Here is a 23629-nt window from a genome sequence, read left to right on the forward strand (position 1 = left end):
CCGACTGGTCACCAAGGCAGACCATTTTACGATATAATATATGCATAATCTAATGTTTGACCATTAGGGTGTGATATAAATCTTTGCTGGATAGTAAATGCAAGTTTATGGGCACAGTAAACAATTAAACCCAATATTTATTTAAAAAGTATGGAAAAATATTTATAAAACATTTAAATGGAACATTCCTTTATTGGTAGTGTATTTTATGGACCCCTTTCCAGTGTACTGTTATAGCACAGAAAACCTTTTTTTTTTTAAACTGGCTAATAACATGGTGAATACGCAGCACAGCATACAGATGTTTTATGTTTTTTAAAGAACAATGTTTATATTTTTATTGAATGAATGCTTGCAGTCTCTGTATTTGACTTTGGGTGTAACAATCCAAAGACCAAAACCATAAACCACAATCTAGATAACACTGGGTCTAAATGCAATAATAAACTTAGACAACATGAACAAAACTGACACTAAAATATAATTTAGAAACTGTTAGATGGAGAAATGTATTGTAAAGGGTCTTTTCCATATCATACTAGTTGTAGGCACATTGCAGAAAACATAGGGCTGTTTTTGTTTTTTACATTTTGGTAATGTCAGGATGTGACACACACACACACACACACACACACACACACACACACACACACACACACACACACACACACACACACACACACACACACACACACACACACACACACAATGACTCGCTGTGTGTTATTTCAGGATCATTTTAAAGCTGTTAAATATATAATAATGTCGACCCAACAGTAACCACTGATTCATTTCATTCTAAATTGTGACATAGTGACTTTATTTTTAAATTAACAAATTAATTTTGTCTGGCTAATAAGAATATAAACTAGATAAACATTGGCTTATTTGGAGCTTGAGTTTTTAAAATCAGTTTTGTCTCACCTGAGTGATATCAGAATTTCCATTTGTGCTTGGTCTAAACTGTCCCCATATATGTCACATTATTTTTAAGCGCCCAGACAAGTTGATTAAAGAGTTTGGCCTTTAATTAAAATTAAAAATACACATTTTTAATTAAAAATACAGATCAATATAATACATATTGATCAGTCCAATAGTGACATCAAGTTATTGGCCTTTTAAATGCTGGTGATGTGGATATATAACAAAATACTTTTATAATACATTAAACATTTTGTTAAATTGTATTTCAAAAAATTAAACAACATGGGGCTATATAGGAAAGAAACAAAAAATAATACAAATCATATTATGCATTCGCAAAACTAACTTAAACAGAATTAAAATATTAAGGAAATCACTTTAAATTGACTCTTTTTCAGTTTAGTCCAGTTTCATCAACACGTCAGCCTCAGGTGTTAATTGTAATAATAGCAGTAAATACCACCATTACCTTACAAAGTGTATATAGATATATACCAGCTGTAAATAACTCAATTCATTCAAGTTCAATTCTAATGTGCAAAATTTTTATGTCGAGTCTCATTATTTACTTCCCTCAAAACTACATATGTTGATATATTTTTTATGCATTTGTAGGCATGACTGTGTGTATGTATATACATATATATGCATATTTTAATTTTATGCACCCCCTGAGAGAGTGTAGCTATAATTTTGTGCTTGCATAATTAATAATAATTAATTTAATCAAAAGACACTCTTAAATCTCTAAATATGTAGAACAATTATATTAAATTATAATAAAAATCTATAAAACTATTAAAAAAACTACAATAAAGTGATTAAACACCAATCAAATGTATTTATTCTTTGACAGGAAACTCATAAGTTTCTCTGATGTGACAGGTCGTGTTTTTATTGGACTCTTCCGACAAGGTTGGGGTCAACACCTTTCAAGTTTCCGTAAATGAAATATAATATCCTGGCACTGGTTATCAAAATAAAACACATAATAGTTACTTGAATGTATCTTCTTTTATTTTCTGTGTCTACTTCCGGTTAAATTATTTTTAATACGTGATAGCTTGATGGCGTCGTGGGGTCAGCAGCGAGCGGAGCTACCGTTAACCAGGGTGTAAAGTACAGCTAAAAGAGCGCCTCTGATGAAGTTAGCCTTTTAACCACTGCACAGACAAGGAGCTACTTAGTTGGATGAGCCGCCGTTTTGTCGTCTTGTGGTCGAAAAGCTTCAGCTGGTCCCTTTGACAGCCGTCAGGCCTCGTCGTCGTCGTGGTCCGGCAGCACTCGAGTGAAGTTGGGAGCGGACTGCCAAACTTCTGCTTCCTCCAGCGGCTCTCCGCGGGGCCCGGGGCTCCTGTCACCGGCCCTGTGGATGAGGAAGTGACTACACATCTAATTAGCGCCCAGGTACGGTACTAAAGAAGTATTTGATCCATTTGAAGGGTTTATTTATTCCTTTAAGGGCTGTTTGTTTTTCTTATAGTCATGCAGCGCAGGTGAACGCTGTTTAGCTGTGCGGCTGGCTGTTAGCATTAGCTCAGCTTGACAACTTCCCTGGCCTGACAGCTAGTTGCACACGTCTAGCTTAGCTTCACATATCGGCTCTCTGTTTAGATAACAAATAGTATTTTGGGCGTAAGTGTCAATAGTGTCTTATAATTATTCATAAAAACGGCTGTAATTGCTAAAAATGTGCTAGCAACAGTTGCTATGTTGCTACTCGGCTAACGCTAGCAGGAGAATCTAAAGCGAGCTAATTATCTACCAAAGGAGGCCATAATTTTGCTGTTGATATCAACTTTGTTGTGAGCACTGAGCAAGAGTCGGTACAGAAGATGATGTTCATGAGGAGGATGATGTATGTAAGGATAAAAGAGAGAAGAATAAACGCTAAGCTAAGGCTAGCACCAATGCTGCAGCTCTCTCATCAATCAGTGATGATCACAGACTATCATCAACAATTTCCAATCAACTCCTCGTCAGCAGAGGCCATCTTGACTTAAATTTCCACTCTTTTGCAACAACAATAACATGAAGGCTAATTATGTTTGTACAGATTACATTCTGGAGGTTATGTTCAATAGTATTAATTGATAGCTGAGCAATAAACTACTTTGATTCCACACAAAAGCTTGTGCTGCAACCTTTAAAGCCCCTTTATTGGACACTCATAGCTACAGTCATTGCATATTTCACTATACATGACAATGCAATAGTATAATATACAGCTTAGTGACAAATTAAAAAGCTGAATGCTTGACCTCCTATAGTGTGGGCATCCGGAGCCCAGTTAAACATAATCAGTGATCAGTAGAAAGGTATGGTCTGGAAACTGACTCATCTGAATAGACCCACATTAACAAACATTGTCACATTAAAATGGCAATAAAATATCCATCAGTGGGGGTAGTTTAAATGTGAAGAAAAGGGCTCTTAAAGTAGGGTCAGCATTTACTCCACTACACTTGTATTAAAGATTTTGTTGCAGCTGTTTTCTGTTTTTTATGTTATCAAATCACAAATATACTATTTATCTTTGCTAGGGAACGCAGCAATTTAAGGGCTCCCATTCCAGAAGTGAGTTCCTTGTTCATTCTCTCCATTGATGTTTCAAAAAATCCTTATATAAAGAGTTTTAATCCTCAGACCAAACCAACCAGCTACGAGGTGAATCATGGCTATTAAAAAGATTTGATTTGGATAAAAAAAAAAAAGAAGAAGAAGGCAAAGGTACGAGGCTGTGTACAGGAACTGCTCATCCCCATAATGCACTGCAAATCCTAGATTTCACAGTGAATGACTTCCAGCCTCCTTCAATGTAATCCTTTGCATTGTTGTAGTGTTGCCTCGCTGCAATCATTGCTCTCTTGTTTTGTGCTGATGTTCCTACATTTACAGAATTTCAACAGTAACAGCGACCTCCACCGATTGGAGGCATTGCTGTTTCGGTTCAGGATTGTGGGTAGAGTAGTTCTTGTAAGCAGTGTCATAAGTAAAACGGGTTTTTGTTAAACCAGGGTTATATGTAAATAGTATTTAGTAAGCCTGCTTAAGGTGTTTACATTATGGCTGATATTCAGAATACTTGTGGGAGTTTTACTTCAGCAACCTCACAGTTGAGCTCGATATTCTTATGGTTTAAGTCTGTAGTGTGCAGAGTAATCAGCACAAAAAGAATAATTGTTTTTAATTGCATTGGCAGTGTGTTTGGGATTATTGTCATGCTGAAAAAAATAAGGCGTTGGTAATTAGATGTCTTCCAGATGGTATTGCATGGTGGATTACATGGTACTTTTCTGAGTTCATTATTCATTGATTTTAATCTCCGACACCACCGGCTGAAATACAAAAACAAATGATTTGTGACAGGCTCCTATTAACAAATCGGTTCTTTACTCAAGGCCACTTTTAAAAATGACAGTGTGGCTTCTTGGAAGCAAAATGTAAAGAAACAAGGGGTGACTCAAGACTTTTGCACAGCACTGTATAGTGATACCAAGTACCGGGTTTGGGTTTCAGTGTTAATTTAATCGTATGTGCTCCTCACTGGAAGGAAGATACTGTGAATCTTCTTTTTTTTTTTTTTTTTTTTTTTTGGATGATGATCAAAACATCATGCTTGACTCAAACATTATTTTACTTATTTTAAGAAACGTGATGAATACATCCAAGAATATAAACTTATTGTCCAGCACAAGTAAAATGAATCTAATGTGTCTGAATTCCTCACCTAGTTTATTGGCACTATTCTCCTTTCAGCTCTCTGTGAGTGCTCCTGACTCACACATGCACGTCGTGTGGGGTGTGAAGTGAAGAAATATTGATGACGCCACATTATGTTACCATAAAAATGCAATAAATGCTTCCTAACAAGTTTTACACCTTACACATACCGAGAGTGAGAAGCTGACGGGGAAGCTCACAGTTAAGTCAAAAATGTCTGCAAACGTACAGAGAAAAGCTGCTGGTGTAGCAGTGCTCAGGCCCAAACCCCTGACCCTCATTGCTGCTGGTGTCCTCCAGGCTATGTTGGAGCAACTGCTGCTAATACGTAACATAGTAGACATAGAACAGCATAGATAACTTATATCTGATCCAAATGCTGGATTGGTGCTTCGGGAAATACAACAATAGAACTATCATGTAGACATAACACTCTTAAAATATGTATAAAGCCTCCAGATGCTCGTTTTGACATAAAAAAAATAAATAAAGACGAGTTACTACAAATTTGCATTATTACAACAGCAGAATGGCCAGAACAAAAATGAATAGATGCAGCACAATGTTATAACAATAATACTGCACAAAAACAATAGAAGAAAAATGTACAGTATACATCACAAATTAAATGTAAATGTGTATATATGAGACAATTTCAGTTTAACAGATTGTTTTTATTCGCACATTATGTTTAATGATCCCTTTTAATTGCATGTAAGGATTTATGATGATGTTTTTGTGTTTCAGGAGAAAGGAATCCCTTTGATGGGAGAATCCTCTTTCCTGGCCTCCTGGGTCAATCGCCGTGCCATTAAGATGGGTACGTACATGCTGTGAGATGGTGTTACTGCTTGGCAGCGAGTCAGCTTCATCTTTTGACAGACCTATAATTTGAGGAATTTTTTTTCCTCCCCGAACAATGGCTCTTTGACATCTTTGCCTGACAATAAGTCCCTTGTGTTGTGCGGCTAAGTGGAAGCGGCTTATCTGAAGAGATAAATGCAGCAAGGCAACTTCATTTTTTGTGTTCATATGTTCATACCGCAAGACAGGTTGTTAGAGGAGTCTTTAGCAAGTTGAGTTTTTCAATGATAAAACCTGTTGAATAAGCAGAAGTCATGCTGTCTCACAGATGAGCAGGAGGCGCTGAACTCCATCATGCAGGACTTGGCCGAACTGCACCGCTCCAGCCGTCCTGCCGCGTTCCTGTCAGACCTGTGCAAACCCAAAGCCTCGTCGCCCAAGAACCAGGTAACCCAAGTGAAAGCACGAAGGCTCAGTCTGGCTCATCTTTGCTCTGGCTGTCTTTAACTCTGTGCTCTGTCTCCAACAGAACGATGTGAGAGTGAAGTTTGAGTTCAAAGGGGAGAAGAGGTGAGGTTTCCACTGCTGTGTTTCTCCCTCCGGTGCTGTCAGTGCAGACCAGCAGCAGTGCCCGTCTCTGACCTCTCACCTGTCTTCTTCTTTGCAGGATTCTGCAGTTCCCTCGACCTATCAAGCTGGAGGATCTGAGGTCCAAAGCTAAAGTGGCTTTTGGTCAGACGATGGGCCTCCACTACACAAACAACGAGGTACGAAACTTGAAATGTAATTTTCCTCTGCTTCCTGTAGTAAATGGACTGGTTCTTATATAGCACCTTTCTACTCTACCTGAGTAGAAAGCACTTTACAACATGCCTCAGTCATCCATTCACACACACTCATACAGGGACTTTTTTCTATGCTGAAGTAGGGCTGCTCGATTATGGCAAAAATGCTAATCACGATTATTTTCACTGAAATTGAGATCTTGATTATTTGACGATATTTATTTAACAATAACAATGTATTGAATAATGACTTTAAAAATTGTCAAAAAATAATATAAAATAGTGTGCAAATACTGATAACAGTGCAAATGTTTGCAATATAAAAAATAAATGAAAAATGTAAACATCTATGTTTAGTGAACGTTGCAGTGTTGCTCTGTGGTGCAGCTACGACACTGTAGCAAAGTTTACGCACTATGTCTACTTGATCCACGTCTGACTCCGCGAACCCATAATGTTTCCACACCACTGAAGTTTTTTTTACCTCACTTTTCAACCAACGGCAGTCACTCTCCTCTCCAAATAACTTCTGCTTAGCTTTCCGAGCTTCCCTCGGGTCCTCTTAATCAATGGTCCCCAACCCCCAGGCCTCGGACCGGTACCGGTCCGTGAGTCGTTTGGTACCGGGCCGCGAGAGTTGAAGATATTGTCGGGCATAAACCGGTCCGTGGCGCAAAAAAGGTTGGAGACCGCTGCTCTCAATTGTTGTGACATGCGTTCGAAATGCAGCGAGGTGCGCTCGATTTGCCACACGGAGCAGCGCGAGAGTAAAGCACGAGGGAGGGGCTAATAATGGGCTCAGTCATTTTTAATGATCGCTGAAAGCCCAGATCGTAATCGTGATTAAAATTCGATTAATTGAGCAGCCCTATGCTGAAGTGCTTCCTATCTAACATTCACACACAGTCATGGATGCATGGGTGGGGGGGCTGAGGTGTTCTGAGCCAAGAGACAAAATCTCTGCAGCGTCTCCTGTTTCGATGTAAAGCACGTCACATCAGATTCGGTCAGTTTCACAAACCACACAGACTAGATCCCTTTCATGTGGAGAATCTAGCTGTGCTATGATCCCCCTCCTGTCATCCTAAACCTGTCCTTTCAACTGCCCTCGGTGCCCCTCTGATGTTGTTCTTCCCTCTGTGCAGTTTTTAAGAACACCCAGTGTGTTTCAGCGGCAGTGTGTCTCACTCTTTGCAGACTGACACAACTTTTTTCTGCTGTTTTCTTTGGTCATTTTGACGCAAAAATCCACCTCTGGGTCTGGTGGTGGATCTGCATCATTGTGATTCATCAGCTAGATGTTTAGTTGCTGCCTCGCTAGTCTGCAACAGAAGTACTAGTAGGTTAAATGAATATTTTAGTAATGTACACCACCAGCTACCTGTTGGCTCTAAGATGACTGTTGGCAGGGGCGAGTGGGATCGTGGTCTGCGGCCTGTTTCAAGAAAGCAGACCACAGTTGTGCTACCAGTGCCATCCTGCCAGCCTTTGATGTAGAAAATGAACGATTGTACGAAAGCTGCATTAGGAAAAAAAAAACCAGAAGTGAAGGTGTGAGCGTGTGACCACATCCTGCACAGGCGTGTGGATGTTAACCTGCTGCAGCTGCTCCACAAGGTTGGACACACTCTGCAAACTAACATGACACTGTGTACGCAGTGTTAGCTGCAGAGCTGTGCATGACAGCAACCTGTAACTCTGTTTTATCTACCGTAGAACAGGCCCACCAGGGCTTAGCTCTACAGGTTTGCATGCTTTAGCTTTTTCTTCCTATACATAATAGATAAATGATGAACCACAATTGAATTGAAAATCATGAAGTGTTTGAAATGGTGCAGTCACAGTTTTACGTGTCTCAGGAACTTATACAGAAAGGCACAAAGTGAAACATCACTTTCTAATAGCACCAGTGGAGCTGTGTTCCTGAGAAAATGATGTCACTTCCTGTTGCATCTAGTGGAATCCATGAAACCCCGTGAATGTACAGCATGACAGACACTGGAGTGTAGGAAGTGCTGTGAACAGCTGATTGGATCAATGAAGCACCTGTGTGTGGATTATGTTTTTGTTGTTGTGTGCACTTCCACAAATGATCAAAAAGAATCACCCAATTTTTAAAAGGTTATTCAAGTCACTGTATTTCAAATTTTTTTTCTCTTTTTTTTTTCTCCCCCCCCCCCCCCCTTGCAGTTGGTGATTCCATTGACCACTCAGGACGACCTGGACAAAGCTGTAGAGCTGCTGGATCGCAGTGTTCACATGAAGAGTCTGAAGATTCTCCTTGTGCTGCAGGTCTCCTCTGAGGTGGGCCATACTGCAATGACTTTAATGGTAGTTTCTGATACTTGTGCACAGTATGTACGTTGTGTGGCGGCCGACACACCTGCTGCTTTTTCTGTGCTGTAACCCCTCGACAGTTTTTACCTCTCAGCTGTAAAAGGCTGATTGGGGTGTTTTTTATACCAGCGTTGGTATTTTTAATCATCAAATCAAATCACTTTTATTGTCACATCACATGTGCAGGTACATTGGTACAGCACATGTGAGTGAAATTCTTGTGTGCGAGCTTCACAAGCAACAGAGTTGTACAAAATACAATAATGTAAACAAGCAAAATACAAGAATGGCTACATCTGAAACTAATAAATATATGTACAATATATAATAGTATATGCATTTCTGGATGTGTATACTAAATATTTGTGTGTGTGTGTGTGTGTGTGTGTGTGTGTGTGTACACATATTTTACAAATTAAATAGAGTAAACAATAAATAAAATATATAAAATAAAATATACAGAGTGAGACATGTGCAATCTTTATGTTATAGCAGTGTTAACATAGAAGGGTTAGCTGGAAAACAAAGGAGATGTTAAACTTGTCCAGAGTTTCTTTTTAATGTTTAGTTTGTTTTGTGTCTGCAGAACTCGTCATCCAACATGGACCTTCTGCCGTCCCACGAGGAACTGGACAACACGGGGTTCCGGGTCACAGACAAGAAGAGCATGCTGGCGTTGATAGGTAAATGTTTGCTAAACAGTGATGCAGACTCAAAGCTTGCAGGGACGGGCACTAGTGCCCACCACAGCCTGGTAGTGGGTAAGGGTCAGGAGCGTGTGTGTGTGTGTGTGTGTGTGTGTGGAAATTTTAAATTGACTGTCTCAGTGGTTCCAGTGTTAAGAAAAATACATGAATGCATGAAACTCGGACTCTTTTGTGCGAAAATAAGCATCACATGGTTTAGCTGTGACTGTGGCGCACACAGGACAATTTTCTCACTCTCTATAACCGCCGTCCTGTCAGGTTCCCACTCAACGGACCGCAGCTCTCCTCCTCCAGGATACATTCCCGACGCTCTGCAGCAGGTGGCGAGGAACGGCTCCTTCACCAGCATCAACAGCGAGGGGGAGTTCATCCCTGAGAGCATGGACCAGGTGCTGATGCTCAGGAGAGTCCACTTTAGTGTTTGCTACTTGAAAAGGAGCTGCTCTGATGTAACAAAGCGGAGCGCAAATCTAGTATTTAAGTGTAAACTCTAGGACATTTTAAATGTAAAATTAATTTTCACCAGCTTCTTTATCATAAAGCCGATATTTAAAGAGTTCTTTTTAAAGTTGCCATGCTGGACTTTACAGTAGCCATTAAAGCAAAACCTTCTGGCCTTTTAGTATTTTATTAAAGTTGATCTTTTCTTCCTCTTCTCCCTGCTGTGACTACTGAGTTCTGTGGTGTACCTGCCACTGTGGAGGACGGGTTAAGTCCCTGATATACTCCCAAACGGACCTGGGCGCACACAGCAGGGAAGATGGTGGATGCGTATCTGGGTTCTTTTCATAGCACATTGAGTGTCTGGGTACATAGACGTGTTTTGCACACTTGTAGGTGAGGTCGTACAGACGTGAATAGTGGAGGTCAGCAGGCTCCTTCGCAGGCATGGGCAGTTTGTGTTACGTCACAAACAGCCTTCGTTAAAGTGTCACGTGATTCAGTGTAAGTGGCATAACTTGTGACTACTGCAGGTCTGGAGAGATGAGGGAAGGATTTATTTTTCTGTTTTGGAGGTTGTAAAAAGCTTAAATGTAATGTATTTATTATTGAGTTTTCTGAAGTTGCTCTTAGCATCATTTTATGTCAAATTAAATTCACCTGTTGGCTAATGAGATACAATTTGATTGGTTTTGAGAGGATGTGAGTTTGTCTCTCTCTCATTTCTCTTGTTTTACTTCAGATGTTGGATCCATTGTCCATGAGCAGTCCGGAGAACTCGGCTTCTGGAAGTTGTCCCTCCCTAGACAGCCCACTGGACAGGTGTGCGTCACAGAATAAAACAGGAAACCACAAAAAACTGCCGTGGAAGAAATCCCTCTGATTTGTTGCTGTTGTCTTTGTGTTGTGCAGTGATTACCCAAAGTCCAGGATGCCCAGGGCTCAGAGCTACCCAGACAACCACCAGGACTTTCCAGGTGAGAGCACATCTTAGTTCACGGTAGAGCAGGGCAATATGACCAAAAATATTTATCACGATATACATTTGAAAATTTGCGATAACGATATAACTGACGATATAATTGACACTAGACAAAATACTTTACAACTCCACAACTTTATAAAACCCCATCAATGTATTTTCACTTAAACAAGCAGCTAGCTGTTTTTTATGTGCATTAAAGTTATATAACAAATGTAACAGTACAATTGCAAATTCCTTGCTGACAGTTTAACCAAAAGGCATTTCCAGTGGAAATTGGCCGACATATCTTCAGCATAACCATGTATAATATCCACAAAACTTAAAAAGAGCTTATACACACAACGCGGTAATATTATGTTGAAGCACAGTAGGTATCACTCCGTGAGGCGCCTGCCTACGATAGCCGTAATGCTCCGACAATCCATCGTGCGGTTTTGTAGCTTAGCAAAGTTGTACTGAAACATTTGACAGATTTTCGAGCGCCGTGTACGCCATAAAATCGTTTCGAGGTCAGTAAACACAACCAGAGTTCATATATATAAGGCACACGGGATTATAAGGGGCACTGTCGATTTTCAGAAAAATCAAAGGATTGATTTTAAGTGTGCCGTATTTTCCAAACAACACGGTAATAACGATGGCCCGCTAGCATGCGCTACCTAAAATAGTGCTTTGTTGTGTATCTGACGGACGAAAGCTAAACCAGTTCCACACCACTGAAGTTGCAGCATTTTTACAAACCAATTCTGGTTCATCAGTTTCATTTAACGATCCACTTTCGCACTTCTCATTCTGCGTCGCCGCCATGTGCGTATGTAAACAAAGGCACTGCGCATGTGCGTTTTACCCATATTCTATCACGATATTTCATTTTCCTATTGTTGCCCAAAATTACACCGGTATTACCGTGAACGGTATGATATAGCCCAGCCCTAGTTCACGGGTGTTAGACTGTTTAAGGGTTTAAAAAATAAAAACAACAACAATCTGATCTACCAGGCAGTGAAGAGTTTAACAGGCTAAAACTTAAACCAGACTAAGAGCCAAACCTTTAACCCTCTATAGTTGATGTACTAGCATGTCCAAATCACACGACTGATTTTAAGATGATGTAACTGCAAGACGCAGCCTTGCTGAATCTCTGTTTCTACTTGTGTTGAAAGTTAAGACTTTAAACTATATATCAGGTATTAAATCGTATTGCTGGACCAAGTAGAACTAGACTTATGATCACTAACCTACACCATGCTTTGCTTGTCACGTTGAGGGCAGGAAGAAATGGTAAAAATGGGATTTTTCAAGGAAAGCGAGCACTCACGATTTACAGATTACAGTTAAAAGGCCCAAAACATTCTCATGTCGAGGTTGCCATCTTTGAAAGCTGTTTTGAGGCCATGGCCTGTAAATTTCATCTTTTGTATCCTCCTTCCTCTGCAGAGTACGATATTCCGGTGTTTGAGAAGTCAGGGAAAGGAGGGACGTATCCTCGCCGGTACGGCATTCCTTTTGGCCTTCAGGATTACAGTGATGGTGGGTAATTCATTTATTTATTCCTACTGATGCTGAAAGCAAATTGACTTTAAACAGGGATTTAAAAATGATCGCTCTCCTTCATCCTCTGAACAGGGAGGAAGACTTTCCCTCGGGCTCGGCGGACGCAAGTTCACGGTTTCCGCTCTCCAATCAGCTTCAGCTCAACCGAGCAGTCGCCCAGCACCAGCAGTGGCAGCAGCGTCTTCACGCCTGACCTGGAGGAGGTCCCCGGCCCCGCCAGGAGGCCGCGGAGGGGGAGTGACATCGAGCCAAACCCCAATCCAGCCGTGGCTCCGACGCTCTCCGTCATGGACGTCAGTCCACCCAGCCGCTGTGAGTCCTCGCAACACGACACGTCCTCCAGATGTTTGTTTTTCTGCGTTTTTAGCAAACCTGATGTGTCTTTGTGCACAGCCCCGCGAGCGCCAACCAACTGGCGGCTGGGGAAGCTTCTAGGTCAGGGAGCTTTCGGGCGGGTCTTCCTGTGTTATGATGCCGATACTGGACGGGAACTGGCAGTTAAACAAGTTCAGTTTGATCCAGAGAGTCCCGAGACGAGCAAGGTACGTACACAGCAGCATAGAATATATTAAATATAGTGGTAGGAAAATGGAAAGACAAGGCAAAAAGGAAAAAAAAAAAGACCTTAAATAATTCCCTGAATCATTGCTTTGGGTGGAAGTGTAGATCTAGATGCTATGTCATTGTTTTATGAAGCTTATCAGGGCTCTAGAGTGCGACCAATTTGGTCGCAAATGCGACCAAATTTGTCAGTGGTGCGACTTTAAAAAAAAAAAAAAAAAAAAAAAAAAATTTGGTCGAACTGTTCGGGTAACAAAAAAAAAAAAGAGTCTAACTGTCTTTTTCTTTTTTCACTTAAATGACCTCGGACAAGAAAGCCTATTTTTTTCTGTTCAATACTGAAGAAATTTAAACTTTATATGCAGAACATTGTAGAATATTTTTAAGGTTATCTGCTATAAAAAGCCAGACCAGGAAAATCTCCTTCATGTTTTTCTGTGTTTTATTCTCAGTTACTTTCACTCAAAGGCATCTGCTGTGATGTTCACAATTCTGATGAAGTCTCATGTGTATCAGTACTGATAAATGATTAGAATTATAATATTTCTGACTGTCTGAGGCTAAATTGAATCGAATCAGGACTTTGAGAACCAGAATCGAATGGATTATGGAAATCAGTGATGATACCCAGCCCTAGTGAGCAGCCTAGGCCTGTGAGAAGTGGATGTAGCTGTGGGTAATAAGAAAAGATGAAAAGTTAAGGCCTGATCAGTCTGAAATCCATAGCCAGTGCTCTGACACGGTGCCATCAATCTTTGAATGCTGAAAAAGCACAGTGTATCCAGGAAACACATTATATGCTGCAATAAATGCACTGCCCAAGTGACCCCTCTCCCCGCTGCCTTTCAGCAGCAAACAGGTCGTCAGAGGAGGCCGAGATGATGATTAAGTTTAACATTTTCTACAATATTGACAAAGCACTTTAAGCACAAGTTTGTTAGTTAATAATTTAGAAATGAATATTGTCTGTATGGACTTACCCCCCCCCCCCCCCCCCCCCCCCCCCCCCGAAAAAAAGAAGAAGAAAGTGCTGTGGTTGAAAAATTTGAGTGCGCCTAACTTTTGTGCCGGACTGGGAGGCCCGGGTTCAAATCCCGCTTATGGCAACATTTCTTTCAGTCAACAGTTAAACTTTTTTAACTCTTTTCAACACAAATTTAAGCTTTTTCACCCCTTTTCAGCACAAATACCAGCTTTTTCAGAAAAAACTCTTTTCAGCAGAAATTCTGCTGATTGAACTCTTTTCAGCAGAAATTCTGCTGATTCATCTCTTTTCAGCAGAAATTCTGCTGATTCATCTCTTTTCTGCAGAAATTCTGCTGATTCACCTCTTTTCTGCAGAAATTCTGCTGATTCACCTCTTTTCTGCAGAAATTCTGCTGATTCACCTCTTTTCTGCAAAGTTTTCAGCCTTTTCACCTCTTATCAGCACAATTCTCAGCTGTTTCTGGTCATTTCAGCAAAATTGTCCGTCTCTCCACCTCTTTTATTTTGTGAGAATTACTTTGGCGCAGTGAGATGAGTAGCTGCCTTGAGACCAGAAGGGCCAGGTTCGATCCTGCTCAGGGCAATGTTTTTTTGTTTTTGTTTTTTTCTCTCTCACCTTTTTCAGCTTTTTTCAGCATACATCTTCAGCGTTAAGGCATCCACACAGCATTTTCGCAGGAAATGCAAATTTTTCTAGTTTTATTTTTAAAATGCCTTGTTGATTTATAAAAAAGCCAGGGAGGGGGAAAAAAGGAAAATCATACAATGTTAATTTGAAAAACAGGGCTGTAAATAAGGATACAACTCAGTAAATTCAAACTAGAGACACTTCGCTCCCACTTGAGAAAGATCTTTCCAGTCCTCTCGTGTATCTGCTGTTAGAGCCTCTAATTTGTTGTATGTAGAGGTGAAATCGGTTTAAATATGTTCTGCTTGAATATGTGCCCTTCTGTTTCTGCTGCAGGAGGTGAGCGCACTGGAATGTGAAATCCAGCTCCTGAAGAACTTGTGCCATGAGCGGATCGTCCAATATTATGGCTGTCTGCGAGACACGATGGAGCGAACGCTCTCCATCTTTATGGAGTACATGCCTGGAGTGAGTGCACACAAACTGTTCACTGTTTCCAGTTATGTGTGTGTGAAGCTAAAAATCTCATGCTCTATTCGAGTGGAAATCCATCAACACTTGCAAACAAAGTTCCTTTTGTTCGAGTGGAAATGACAGCTGTTTCTCTTAAGAGACGCTAAATTTTAATGTGAGGAACAGCAGGGATATTTCTGATGATTCCTTCCTTTCTGGTGACCCTCAGGGATCCATTAAAGACCAGCTGAAGTCGTACGGGGCGCTCACGGAAAATGTGACGCGCCGCTACACCAGGCAGATCCTGGAGGGGGTTTCTTATCTGCATAGCAACATGATCGTCCACAGGGACATCAAAGGTGAGCTGATGTTTTCGCTCCTGCTGGGGAAATACTTGGGACCAAACGTCGTCTTTGAAAAGTAGAGCATGAAACTGTGCAATCGTCTTTCAGGTGCAAACATCCTCAGAGACTCGGTGGGTAACGTGAAGCTGGGAGACTTCGGGGCCAGCAGGCGGCTGCAGACCATCTGTCTGTCAGGAACAGGCATGAAGTCGGTGACCGGTACCCCGTACTGGATGAGCCCAGAGGTGATCAGCGGAGAGGGTTACGGCAGGAAGGCAGACATCTGGTAAGACCAACCTCAAAAGTCTTTACTACATTATTCAGAGGATGCAGCATGAAAGTGATGTAAAAAGTAATTTAAGTGGTACCAATGTAGATGAATTTTTACAAACTGACTTTAGAAAGTGATGCAGCAGTGAACTTCCACATCCCAACAGCTTCCTTCATCAACACAAACATCCATTAGTGTTGCTTCCAGTTTAGGGGTTTTAGTCCCAAAAACCAGGACACCAACCAAAGATGTTTTGGCCAAATATAAAACGCACTTTTATTTATTAACCCTCTGGGGTCGTCGGACGCACCGGCGCGTCAAAATCACAACACAGCTACAAGATGCAGCGACTCAGAGTCTCAGTTTCAACTTGGGTCGAAAGTGAGGACTTCAAACTACATACCAGTTTTTGAATTGTGTCGATGGGCCACGTAAAACCAGAGTTATGATTAGAAAATACACGCGATGTATTTTTCTGACTAAAACCGTGGTGTCTAGAGCGGGAAGAACGGGAAGAACGGGAAGAACGGTAAAAACGGCGCTTTCTATGGACAGCGCTAGCAAACACTCTCCGCTTGCGAGTGAAAAAAGAAAAAAGAAAAACACCCCTTTCCTATTGGTGTTAAAGTTTACCATGTCAGCCAATCAAAAAATGATGTGGCACTTGGTTGTTTAGGGAGAGGGGGACGTTTTAGGAGCAACACTGGCGAGAGAAAGCAGGTAAGCGAAAGAAAGAGAGAGCGAGTTTTCATATGTGAGACATTAGAGACGTTTAGCGTGTTTGGAGGCTGTAGTTAGTGTGTACTGTAGTCATTGTTTTGTTTTGTGTGTCAGTTATACTGCTGAATTTCACAGTTGCTCCAAAAAAGCCACCAAATTCAGATTCCAGTGTAAACGCTGTTCCCACATGGAAAACAGGACTGATGCACCTCCTGCTGTCAGACCTGCAGGGTTTAGGCCTGTGGTGTTCTCCTCTGTCTTATACTGGACACAAACTATTTTTTTTGGACTGGCACAAATAATTTGTGTACCTTCTTATTTGATGCAGCACACCTGATTGTTCTGTAAATAGATTTAAATGGTTATATAAAAAATGCCTGAGGCCTTGGCTGCATTTTTAGGTAAACAGTACCATATAACTTTGTTGTTTGCAAAACTTGTGCATAATTTTTAGAAATGTACAATTTCTATTTGCATTTCATTGTTTGTGGGTTTTACAGTAAAAAATGGAACGTTTTTCTACTCGGATTTTGAATTTTTTTTTTTTTTTTTTGGTCTGGATTTAGATCAACTGTGCTAATATAGTATACCAAAATGAAAAAATAACTCAAATTTCAGATATTTGAGGTTGTGCTGAAAATAATGATACCAAACAAGGCAAGATAAACAGTTTTTTTTAAAAAGGTGAAATATAGAGGTAAAATCAAAAGTAGTCAAAAACGGCCAATTATACCCTGGACTCCAGAGGGTTAAAGGGTCAGAAATATCAGGAAAAGTCAGGTAACACTAACTCTTTTCCTTTAAGTCTTTAGACCAATCCTGCTTATGTGTGCATTTAACCTCAAAAGCCTCATTTAACTAAGGAAAATCTGTGATTTTTTTTTTTTTTTTTTTTTTTTCTTCTTCTTCTTCTTTCTATTGAGTTGCTTCTGGTATGCATTCTTGATTGAGGTATTGTCGTTACCCGCCAAGTACGTGGGCGGCCGGTTGGGCGGGCAATGTGGACACCCAAGGTTGTAAAAATGTAACCTTGTGAGGTTATTTAATATAAAGGAATATTCTGCTCATATATGTACATCAGTGTTTAATTACGTCTTCAGAGAAATTAAAAGGTTTTCATGAACTTAAAAATAAACCTTTAAAAGTTCATGGGAATGATACTGGTTTGTGAGACCGGCCACATGCACCGTGCACCAAAGGTGGAGGAGAAGAGAACTCGTTGGTCGCCGTCACCAAAGAAAGGAAAATGTGAAGGAAAGGGATAATGAGAGATGACATCTTAATAAAATGTCCTCCGCTTCATCTTAAGCCTCATCTCCTGATCTGCAGTCGGGGCTCAGATCAGGAGACACTTTAATATTGTCAGCAGATTAGACATGTGACCCTCCTATCTCGGGACAACTGGCCACAAGCCAGCTAAACAGCAACAGCTGTTAGTTATGCTGAGTAATGCTGGACTCAAACATTCTGATTACATGCTCACTTTGTACAAGAGTTTGTTTGCTAAAGACTCAGTCCAGCAATGTTAGATGCACTTCAAGTATGACCTGAAAGTATCACTAACACCAGCTAACAGAGGCTAATAGTAGCTAACACTGTCAAAAATAGCAGCACTTCCTAACAGAAAAGTTGGGGATGTCCTCAACAAATCACCTCAGTTTTTTTTTTTTTTTCTTCATGTTACAAAATAACACTGAACATCCACAGGTCTAACAGATATGACTGGCAAAAAAGAAAAGACATTGAGGGTCTTTTGGTAGTTTTTATGGTGGTAACACACAATGAGTCTGAAGTGGGTCTTTCCATTGAGTTTAAATGATAAAACATGAACAATGGTGGTGTCTTTTATTTTGTTTTTTAAGACTGAAATCAACCATCAATCAGTCCAATGGGTAAATTTAAATAAAATAACAGAACGCATTGTGAAGAGAAAAAGTTGTCACGAATATCTCTCTATACCATTAGTTTAGATGCTCCTAAAGGAGTAGGATGAAGTTCACACATGCTTACCCCTCTTAATACGATTTAATAATTTAGGGAGTTCAGTGTTGGTTATCTAGAGCTCCTTCTATTCTGTGTGAAATGTTCTGTTTGTTAGAGAATCTGCAAACAAGACCATGTTGGTCACGTATGTAACCAGCGCAAACCTCTGAAGACGCTTCATTGTAGCCACTAACAGGAAGCTTTGGCCACACGTGGCTTCAAAGATTAAAGACGATGTTGTTGGATGGCTTTTTATAAAATCATGACTTTAACTGTCGAATGAAACGGGTAGGAAAGTAAAGACTGGGTTGCCTTTTGATGTTATTGTGCCACAGAAAGGTGGAAGCTGTAGCTGAGAGCATTTCCTGTGCTGTGAGGCCATGTTGGATCTAGTGAAAACCAAATAAAGCTAATAAATTGACCTTCCTTTCTTTTATGGGCTTAATGTTTGTTTTGTCGTCTTCAGGAGTGTCGGCTGCACCGTTGTGGAGATGCTGACTCAGCGACCTCCGTGGGCAGAGTTCGAGGCCATGGCGGCCATCTTTAAGATCGCCACGCAGCCCACTAACCCCGTCCTGCCCGCCCACGTGTCGGACCACTGCCGGGAGTTCCTCAAACGGATCTTCGTGGAGACCAAGCAGCGGCCGTCTGCAGAAGAGCTGCTCAGGCACATCTTTGTACATTAACCCCTCCCGCCCCCTCCTCGAATCTTGAACCCCTGCCTGCCTGCCGAACTGCCAAATACGGCCTTATCTGATCCCGCCCCCTCCACCTTTACGCTGAGACCACGTTGGACCAGTAAAGACTGGCTGGGAGAAGGTGGGGGCGCTCCTCCTGTCTCTGTTTGTATGAGACTGCCATAAAGGACACAAATTCTTATTTTATTTTTCTCCGCAAGTTGCACCTTAACGTCTCCAACGCGGAGGAGGTTGAGCACTTCCTCCTCTCTAAAAAAAACTGTTTTGTTTTTTTTAAATGTTTGTACGGTTTCTCGCTCTGAGCGTTTTGAAGCGGGATGGCGTCGGTGTTGTTGCCCTAACAGGAGCTGATGCCTGACTCTGGAGTAAACCCTGCCCTGCCTCCTTCTCATCCTCCTCCAATGTCTCGCTGACCCGACCCCAGAATGTAGTCTCCTGCCAAAACCCAGAGTGACGGGCGCGCTGCTATAGACAAACCTGAATCCCAGATCCAGAGAACACTCCCCCGAGAATTTTCCACCCACCTGCCCTCATCCCTCGCCGAAGTCCGCTCCGTTTTCTGAACAAAGTGCAGATGAAACGTTCTGATTCGTCGTCCCCGTCTCTGTGCCTTTTTATGTTTGAGAATGAGTCTCAGCTTTTTGTTCTCAGTTTTTTTTTTTTTTTTGTTTGTTTTGATTTTTGCCTCCTGGATAAACTGCCTTCACACCAGCTGATCCCAGTTCAGCCGTTTCTGCCTTTCTGCGACGGGGACTCGCTGTGCTGATCATTTCGGTTTGTTCGTTCGCCTGCTGTACCAGCACCGCCGGCTGGAAACCAAATACCCTCTGTTTAGAAAAGTCGTCATGCTGGTGTAGAAGTGAAGCGCCACATCGGTACCTGTGCTCTCTTTCCTCCTCTGATTCTCTGATCTGATTGGATGTCTCTTAGCATGGCAGATTCATGAATTTACTGCTGGTAAACATTGGCTTTTAGAAACTCGGTCTGTTCAGCCACAGAAAGCAATAGGGAGCACTCTCATGACCAGACTTGAAAGGTGCAGCGTGCAGAATTGTTGATTTAAAACATTTAAAAAGTCAACTAAAACACACTCGTATCCTCTTCAGACCACCATAGCTAATTCTGGAAGGTGATTTGGATGTCTAGTTTAAGGAGAGCAAGTCGATAAATGAAACTGAAGCTGTTGGTAAGCGAAAGGTGGCCGGACAGGGTTTGTTTTGCTGACAGAGCTTACACCATCCCATGGACAGGTCAGGTCCTCGCAGGGAGCCGCGGTCGTGTAGCTTCACCAGCAGTTCATCTTTTCTGGTTAACACGTCCGTGTCAGAGAGAGGGAAAGAACTAGTTTAATGATGACTCAACCATGTTTGTGCTGTGCTGCAGTGCTTTGTCTTAAAGCCCCCCAAAAATGCAGCTGGCTTTTCCAGCTTGTTTTAAGCTTCCAACTATCTCATGGCAAGGGTTTCAAACCGTGCAGTATATTCAGGACTAACCTCGTGTTGTGGATGGATCGTAGAAGTTTTTACATTTCTGGTCTCTTCTTCCTCAGCATGAACTTCCATGGAGAGCAGTTTAACTCTCATCTAACATCTAAATTTGCACCTTTTAAATGTTCAGATGAAGCCAGCCTGAGTATTTGGATGAGACAGAAGCTGCTAATTTGGTGCTTTCATGTGTTCACAGTGAGTCTCTGCCATCAGATCGGAGAAGCAGTGGGGGGAAACTTGAAGATCTTGCTCTGTTGTCCGTTTCATTTCAAACTAAACGTTTTTAGCTGCTCATCATTTAACTGAAGGGTACACGCCGCCTCTCCTGGAGCTCCGCTGCTGGAGTTGGTACGTTCATCACCGTTTTCAGACAGACTCGCAGAGCTTCATTCTCGTGTTTATTGCTTGGTACTGCAGTCACTGTCACCACCGAATCAAATGCATCAAAGCGGACTCGTCACTTTATACACAAACGCTCATCTGATTTGGAAGCATTTACTATGCACACGCCAGATAGCAGGTGACACCTCAGCTTGTGCTGATCACTACTTCTTCTTCTTCTACTTCTACTTCTACTTCTTCTACTTCTTCTTCTACTTCTACTAATTCACTTTTTGGTTAGTAATGGTGAGGTTTCTGAGCAGCTCTGCCAGCAGCCAATCAAATGGTTATTTAGGGCTCAAATTATGCCTTAAATTTTGGCTGTTTGCAGCAGGTGGATTATCAAACAGCCCATGTAGAAAGCTTCTAAATGTTTAAACAATAACGTGAATCAGAGTCCTGGTGGGAGTTACTGTTGTGCTGCTAAGATTGAAATGTTTCTAGGTTCAAAGAGACGATATGCAAAACTTATATTATCATCAGAGCCGGTTTCTGCAGAGCAAGGGAGGAAGTGTTTCTGGTGCAATCAGCAACATTTGACCAGCAGAGGAAAGTAATGGTGACTCTCTAAAATTAAACTCCTGCTCAGATCCCCACCTTTGGCTCTCCTACACACATCTACAGCACCTCTCCTCATCGTCTTTGCTGCTGAATGAGCCATTACCAGGACAAGCTTTTTGTGGTGGATAGATTATTGGGTCTGTGATGGTAAATAAACTTAGATTTTAGCTTAGAGAGTCACACTTGTGTGTTTCTGGCACTTGTTAATGAATTAAATGATCCAAACATTGTTTGTAGCACTTGGAGGCCTTTGAAGCTTCGTTGTCCAAATATTTGATTGTGAAGTTCATATTTTCTGTTATATATGCAAATCCAAAAACTGTTAAATGGTTTTCCACTTGTTTTGATTACACCCAATATTAATAGCTGTTCATAAATTGGGACGTTAAATAGTCTCTGTGACGTGGTATCGTGTAGCACGATTACGGGTGGCAACATGTTAGCAAGCTGCGTTCGTGACTTGTTGTTGCAGAATGCTAATTAGAATGAACTGTAAACTTCTCAGACGAGCTGTAGCTCAGATTGTTTTATTTATTAAATAACCACATTAAAAATGCTCCAACAGCACAAACAGCAGTTGAGATGTTTAGCTTACAGCTGCCTGTGTGTGGCCACTCGCATTTCTTTAAATCTGATTGGTGAAGTTAACTAATATCACATTGTTTACTTGGCCTTCTCATTTATGCAGTATGATGGCTCTTTTAAACACCGTAGCTAAAGAAAAGCTCTAAATAATTACAAATAATTCTTGCTGAAGCTTCAAAGACTCAGATCAGCTTCTTAGGCCCGACCCTGAACCCCTGCAGAAGATTGATTTTTATCAGAGTAGTTTAAAAAAGAAAAAATACAAATAATTATGCACTTCTAATGTCTCGTTTGGGTATTACTACAGAGTCTGATTTTTCTGACTGCACCTTTGTAAAAAAAGACAGGGAACAGTTTCTTTGACCTCTGTTGCCCCGACTTCCTCTGAAGACACTTTTACGCCTTTCTTGCTCTGTGGAAACTCAGTTTTACACTCACATTATGCATCTTCTCAGTGGTACGTTCCTTTGGCTCTTCAGGTGGCTCACGGCAAGCCGTCTGGTACTGATGGAGATCGCCAACACTGGTCGTCATAGATACGCACTACCATTATGCACTATTGGTTCTTCACTGATGCCCTCCCACTCCCCCTTAACGGTTCCTTGCGCTCGTGCAGCTCGGCTCAGCGACTTTTTCTTTGCACATTTTTAAAGACTGTTTTTCTTTCTTTTCATTTTTTTTAAATCACTTTGTGTATGAGTGCGAGAGATTTATGATGGTGGTTCAGTTAACCTTGACATGAATGTAACGTCTCATTCTTGGCCTCGTTCACCACAGTGGATTAACTCTTCGGTACCAGTATTTGTCACCTGTGGAGCGCCAAGATACACCTGTAGTTCTCGTTTAAAGCCACTGCTGCCACTCCTGAATGAATGAGTGAATGAATAAACGTGTGAGTGTGTGTGTTAATGTGCATTTACTGCAGATGTTGCTCATTGGACACTGCACCTGAAATGCCTTGAGCATTCTGACTGTAGGGGGTGAGAGCGTTTAAAAAAAAAAAAAAAAAAAAAAAGAAAATCATGTACAAATGTATAAAAATGAAATTGTACTACTTTTTTTTTTTTTTTGTTCTTTTTTTTTTTTTTTTTTTAAAGAAACTTGTATCCCACATGTTTGGTCTGTGTATTGTAAAAGAAGCCATGTTTATAATTCTAATTGGTTTGTGACCAATATGCCTGTTTGTATCAGATCTGTATATCAGTGGTACGCATAATTTTTTAATATATTTTTTATTTTTCCTTTTTTTTTTTCTTCTAAATGGGAGATTGTATGCATAGTTGGGTCCTGAGAGACGCAGCGGTGCCGTTGAATGGTTGCTGTTTTTTGGCAAAATTTCTGGAGTATTGCAACAGCTCGGTGTTCATAATTACAACAATTATGACGATGACACCAATAAAAGATATTTATTTCACATCGGGGCTTTGCTGGAGTTTTTTGTTAGTTGGCACTGCGCAAAACTCTCGAGTCATCCTTAATTCCTTTATATGTTAGGAAAACGTAAAATAGGAAAAGTTACTTACTGAAATGTGGCAACATACATGTAAATACAGCATCGAAAGTACAATTCTAGCGAGCTTGAAAGTCAACATTTGGTGTGACCGCTTTTATTCTTCAGCAAGTCTGAACTCTCATAGGCAGCTTTCTTGTCATTTCTTCAAGTCGTCTTCAGGAATAGTTCTCCAGGCTTCTTGAAGGACATTCAAA

General features: G+C 41.1%; 1 protein-coding gene across 2 annotated transcripts; it reads left to right on the plus strand.

Moving 5' to 3' along the window:
- Positions 1-1997: 1997 nt before the first annotated feature.
- Positions 1998-23318, plus strand: map3k2 (mitogen-activated protein kinase kinase kinase 2). Of its 2 annotated transcripts, XM_080878187.1 has the most exons (17): positions 1998-2334; positions 5398-5470; positions 5783-5901; positions 5984-6024; positions 6122-6221; positions 8430-8543; positions 9163-9259; positions 9542-9672; positions 10467-10546; positions 10637-10701; positions 12147-12239; positions 12336-12575; positions 12657-12805; positions 14776-14907; positions 15122-15251; positions 15345-15522; positions 18677-23318. In XM_080878187.1, the coding sequence occupies exons 2-17, from the start codon at positions 5416-5418 to the stop codon at positions 18894-18896; spliced, it is 1944 nt and encodes a 647-aa protein (XP_080734313.1). In that variant the 5' UTR covers positions 1998-2334; positions 5398-5415; the 3' UTR covers positions 18897-23318. The 2 variants fall into 2 exon arrangements, with proteins under 2 accessions (XP_080734313.1, XP_080734312.1); XM_080878186.1 differs by having other exon boundaries at positions 12336-12805.
- Positions 23319-23629: the final 311 nt, after the last annotated feature.

Source organism: Rhamphochromis sp. 'chilingali' (genome assembly GCF_963969265.1).
Source record: "Rhamphochromis sp. 'chilingali' genome assembly, chromosome: 3".
NCBI classification, from domain to species: Eukaryota; Metazoa; Chordata; class Actinopteri; order Cichliformes; family Cichlidae; genus Rhamphochromis; species Rhamphochromis sp. 'chilingali'.